The sequence below is a fragment of the Sitodiplosis mosellana genome, unplaced genomic scaffold (genome assembly GCF_009176505.1).
Source record: "Sitodiplosis mosellana isolate CC-2019 unplaced genomic scaffold, AAFC_SMos_1.0 Smas_scaffold_14, whole genome shotgun sequence".
Lineage (NCBI taxonomy): Eukaryota > Metazoa > Arthropoda > Insecta > Diptera > Cecidomyiidae > Sitodiplosis > Sitodiplosis mosellana.
This window is the reverse complement of record NW_022595256.1, coordinates 291,654-296,527: the sequence shown is the minus strand read 5'-3', so window position 1 is coordinate 296,527 and position 4,874 is coordinate 291,654. Positions and strand designations below refer to the sequence as shown.

At 36.4% G+C, this 4,874-nt stretch overlaps 1 protein-coding gene across 1 annotated transcript in view; it reads right to left on the bottom strand.

Moving 5' to 3' along the window:
* Positions 1 to 4,874, bottom strand: part of LOC129567948 (transient receptor potential-gamma protein) — a 22,498-nt gene that overhangs the window by 7,307 nt on the left and 10,317 nt on the right. The window contains exons 6-19 of the mRNA XM_055445338.1: positions 4,105 to 4,336; positions 3,797 to 3,988; positions 3,560 to 3,611; positions 3,412 to 3,471; positions 3,152 to 3,274; positions 2,573 to 2,731; positions 2,483 to 2,508; positions 2,227 to 2,340; positions 2,006 to 2,090; positions 1,662 to 1,845; positions 1,344 to 1,469; positions 882 to 1,077; positions 373 to 439; positions 52 to 179 (exon numbers count right to left, since the gene is read on the bottom strand). Coding sequence (XP_055301313.1) covers positions 52 to 179; positions 373 to 439; positions 882 to 1,077; positions 1,344 to 1,469; positions 1,662 to 1,845; positions 2,006 to 2,090; positions 2,227 to 2,340; positions 2,483 to 2,508; positions 2,573 to 2,731; positions 3,152 to 3,274; positions 3,412 to 3,471; positions 3,560 to 3,611; positions 3,797 to 3,988; positions 4,105 to 4,336 — 1,744 coding nt within the window. The remainder of the gene's footprint in view (positions 1 to 51; positions 180 to 372; positions 440 to 881; positions 1,078 to 1,343; positions 1,470 to 1,661; positions 1,846 to 2,005; positions 2,091 to 2,226; positions 2,341 to 2,482; positions 2,509 to 2,572; positions 2,732 to 3,151; positions 3,275 to 3,411; positions 3,472 to 3,559; positions 3,612 to 3,796; positions 3,989 to 4,104; positions 4,337 to 4,874) is intronic.

Here is a 4,874-nt window from a genome sequence, read left to right as displayed (position 1 = left end):
ATGAAATACAATCCCTGCCGGCGCAAAAGGGATGTGTCTGAAAACACTTACCCGGATGGTTTTCATGTGCTCTTTTTTAATGGTTTTTGAACGGCCGAAAAATTTCTTTTTCATCCATTCAAAAATATACCAAATCGATTTGGGTGCTGGAATGATATTAAATGGTGGAGGGCATGTACCTAAAATCAAAAGAAAAATATACATGAACAAACGAATTTTGATTATGCAAAATGGTCGGTTCATCTTGTTGTTCTGTTGTTGTACCCATTCACGAAAAAAGTACTGATTTTTTATACTTTGCTCGAACATTTCACTCATTTTCACATCTATAATTTTTTAGCAAGTTTTATTTTTAAATCGATTGCCACTTACCACCCTCTTCAAAATAACTAATCCACAGTCTGGACCTCGCGAATTTCCATTCAACATCAGCTCGTTCCTACACAGAACCAAAGAGAAAAAATAAATAAATTGTGAACGAAAAAAAGAACATGAACAAGCATTTAACATGCACCAACGCACCCATGAAATGAGACGAGAAAAAAACAACGATAAATCATTTTACGATGTGAAAAATATTACACAAAACATCGGATCGACGGAACGTTTCATTTTGTTTATTTCGGTGACACAATTGTCGAAAGAATCATTCGGTTAGTCAAGAGCAATATCTTTTAAAATTTATGATGCGAACGAAATATTGAAGGAAAATAGCATTAGAAGCGGAACAAACCGGATACAAATGTATTTTTAATAGTGTTTATTGGGCAACATTTTCTTTATATTCGTCGTTTCTTCCTCCATTTCACTTCATCGCATATTGCCCGAGACATAAGCTTTAAAAATGCTTTTTTATTTAATACACAGTAGTAAATACTAACCGAAATCAACTGGTACGAATGATTCATCATAGCAATAAGGAGATTTAACAGAACCACAATGTTGATGACTGAGTAGGTGCCAAACATCAGCATTCCCCAGAAACGTGTAAATATTTTAATGCCTTCCAATTCGAAGCTGTCCAAATCCACTAAGCCGAAAACAGCCCAGAAAAGTGTTTGTGTCGTTTCAAATAAGCTGCGCATGGAAAAGGAAAAAAGGAATGGTGGAAAAAGAATGTGTAAACAATGCTATCAGTAAGTTAAAAAAGCAAGAGTCCATTAAAAACTTCGCCAATGAATCAAAGAACTTTCAATTCGAACTCAAATTTCAATTTGAAATTCAAGCTTTGGAAACTTTTCACAATAGCTTAAAACTTTAAAGTTTTGAAGGAAAAGCCATCATACTGCACGAAATCGTAGAGAAATTCGTACAATGAACGGACAGCGGAAGGGTTTATTTACTTAGCAAATCGACGCCAAACATAGCATGCATTGTGATCTGTTGCTATCTGCGAATCATTCGGAGTCATATTGTTGCTGGCCATATTCATCTCTGGGCAACGCTTCTTCTCCAAGTCCGCATAGTACCTAACAGGACAGGGGATATCGAATGAAAGAAGAATCTATAATGAATGTGCATTGAAATGTATCCTGAAGTATGTACGCAAAGGATATCGATAAAAATTCATTTGGAATGAAAATAATGCACTGTATTAATGAAGAGCACGAGCTTCAACTTCATGGCAAAAGTTACAATAAATAAACATAAACAATAATTACCATAGCAATTGATTGAGACCTGAACTGAAGGCGAACAACACGAGCACATAGAGGAAGAAAAACTTCATGATGTCCATAACCATACGTGAAAGTGACACTTGAAGTGGACCCAGATGTGGGTTCACCGAGAATATGTAAACTAATTTCAGCGAACTGAATATATTCGCCGCACTAAATAGGCCCTCTGTCATGGAACGAGTACAAGAAGAATGGTACAAAGTTAATTGAAATGGATTTCAATTTGTGCGGTAACAATGAAAACTTTTCAATGGACTACGTTGATCCAGCCTTGAATAGAATGAAGAGAATGCGAGCGAGAAAGAGAGAGAGAAAAAATAGCAAACCTGATAACAACATTGGATCCCATGAATGCCACTGTTCACGCGGTAAATCCGCTGCACTCTTATTGTTGACCATTTCTTTTTGTACCTACAACGAATACACAAACATATCGGTTTGCATTTGAATTCGCACCGGAAATGGTATCGGCACACTGTAGCACGTTTTCTATCGCGCGTCAAGTGTTTTTGCGACAAACAATATGCAGCGATATGTAAATAAATACCTGAAAATAAGACACCACCCGCAATGCCACAGTCGCAACGTACAATGAATTCGTTACAAAATCTATAACATTCCACATATCATTCACATATTCCTGTAGGCCAATATCCCATAGCTAAAAAAAAACAGTGTCAACCAATAATATTCAAACAATGATAAACATTTCACTTCCTCGAGAATCGAAGGACAAATCACACACTCTCCTTTCGAATCCCAACAATTGTATGGATGTTGTAAATAAAAATGTAGAACATCACCTGTTTCACTTCGCTCCAGATTAAACCTGAACGGAAAAAGAAGAAAAAATACGACATGGTATATGGGACCGTTTACATAGATTAACTTACCGCTCACCCAGGCCAGAATCATCCATTCAATAGCCGTTGGTGTCGCGCCACGCTTTGTCGGTACTTCGTCGTCGGAATCGAGCGAGCCGGTTCGATCGTTGGCCCATAACCAATTTCCAACCACAGACTCAATTCGTTGAGAAGCTAACATTAACAGAACTATGTGTATGTTCACCGACATTTCGATTCAATGGGGTTGGTTGGATGGTTGTGGTCAGTTCGTTGGTCAGTTGGACGATTTAACGGCAACAGAATGATTGAATTCACAAGCACAGATTGCCCGGAGAGAATGAATGAAGGAAGGTATGCAATTAAAATTGAAAACGAAATTGAACGAGCAGGAAAAAAAGCGAAAGGTATTTGAATTCAAGAGAATGTCTTCTCTGAATGGCATGAAAAGTACTTTAATTTAACACCGAATTCCACTAAATTCAAACTATGTACGTTACGTAAATGTGTACAAAATGTTATAAAACGTAAACTTAACTCTCTACATACGAAAAAGTTTAAATGGATTTGCCTCAATGTTTTGAGCAATTCCATTTTCACTTTTATTCCATCAGCAATACAAATACTTACACAGGAATGTGAAGTATGAAGCGCTGTGACAAATAAATTTAATAAACGGTTTTCGCATCGTTTGACCAATTCGTGAATGCGGAGCTACTATGTAAGTGATTGAAAACAGTGGAAAAAGTATTCCTGCAGAAGAGAACCAGAAGAGAAAAAGTTTTATTGATTATTTATGCTGAATCGAAGCTTTAGTTAATATTCCCCACATGCAATATGTAATGTTTTCATATGGTGTTACTGATTTTCTTTTCTCTGGTCAATCTTACCGATTCGGACGATTTCAAGTGTTTGTAAGGCCATATTTTTTCGCCGGAACCCAGGTAAACCTAGATGGAGTGAATAAGAAAAGAAGTCTCATCGATTGCAAAACAAATGATAAGTAGATAATTTTGAATTCCATTCTCATACACTCACCTTCATACCATATACTTGCCAACAACTGCTGTACATTCGGATGGGCTACAAACTGTGAGTATAACAAACGAGACGATAAAAACGCATTACATTGTGAATATTTGCTGAAGAATGGCATAACTTTATGAAATTGATTGAACGGTTCTTTCTTTTCTTCTTTCTTCCCCACTTTCCCTTTGTTGAGAGTTTCGAAAGGGAGAAAATAAGGTAAATAAAGTGATTCAGTGAGATCAAAACCTTTTTTTGTCGTAATTTGATTGCCAATTTCAAGCGGTTCAGATGCATTCGTTCGCCGTGCTCAAACATTGGTCCAGATAAATTGGTTGGATCGTGATTTAGCATAACTTCAAGTTCGTTTGAAGTTCGTGTGTGATCCAATAGGGCTGTACCAAAGTCTTGACACTGTCGTCTCAATTCCTGATATTCACTCTGCAATTTGAATAAACAATCGATTTTTGCGTTGGTCAAACCTGGGTGCTTTTTTGTTGGTATCATTTTGATAATATTACGATTATAATGGATTAGACGAAATGCGGCAGCATTACCTTGAATTCATGCTCCAAAAAGCTTAAACGTCGCAGTTCCCATGAGAGTTCGAAAGCGGTCAATATTGGATCCTTTGACGAAAGTGATATTAAACTTGGACTGGCCAAAGCCCGATATGCATTTATTCGAGAGCGTGAATGTCGAAGCGAGTCATCGAGGCGTGAAATTACGCAGTCATCACAACCGCATCTGTAAATGGAACAACAACAAAAACAACGCACATACAATTTTCTACCATCGAACACTCGACACAATTTTTCACACAACCCGAAAAATACTGGTTTTCATGTTACAGTGTGCCAAAGTGATTTATGCTCATCGTTTTTCGGTAAATCGAATAGCAAAACCAAAAAATATTTGTTATTATATAAAATGACAAAATGAACGGTAATTAAACTTTGATGCAATAGTTGAAAACTTTTCGGTATTGTGTTGTGAGCTGCTGTATTTTCGACATTTTGAATCAACATATACTTTGGCATTTTCGGTATCTTATTAGTGGTCTTATTACTTATTAGTCTAATAAGATGAACCTATATTATTACTCATTACTTTTTGCACTAGTAATATATCTAGTGAGTATAGTTATTAGAATGTTATTGGTCGAACGAGTAATAAGATGCATGGTATCTTATTAGTATAGTTATTAGATGAAATATATTTGAGTAATGAGATGGTGATGTTATTAGTCTGGAACCAAATGTTTCCCATTGATAACAAACTGATAAGGAGTGCGAATTTCGATGTGGCGATAACATCAATGGATTGA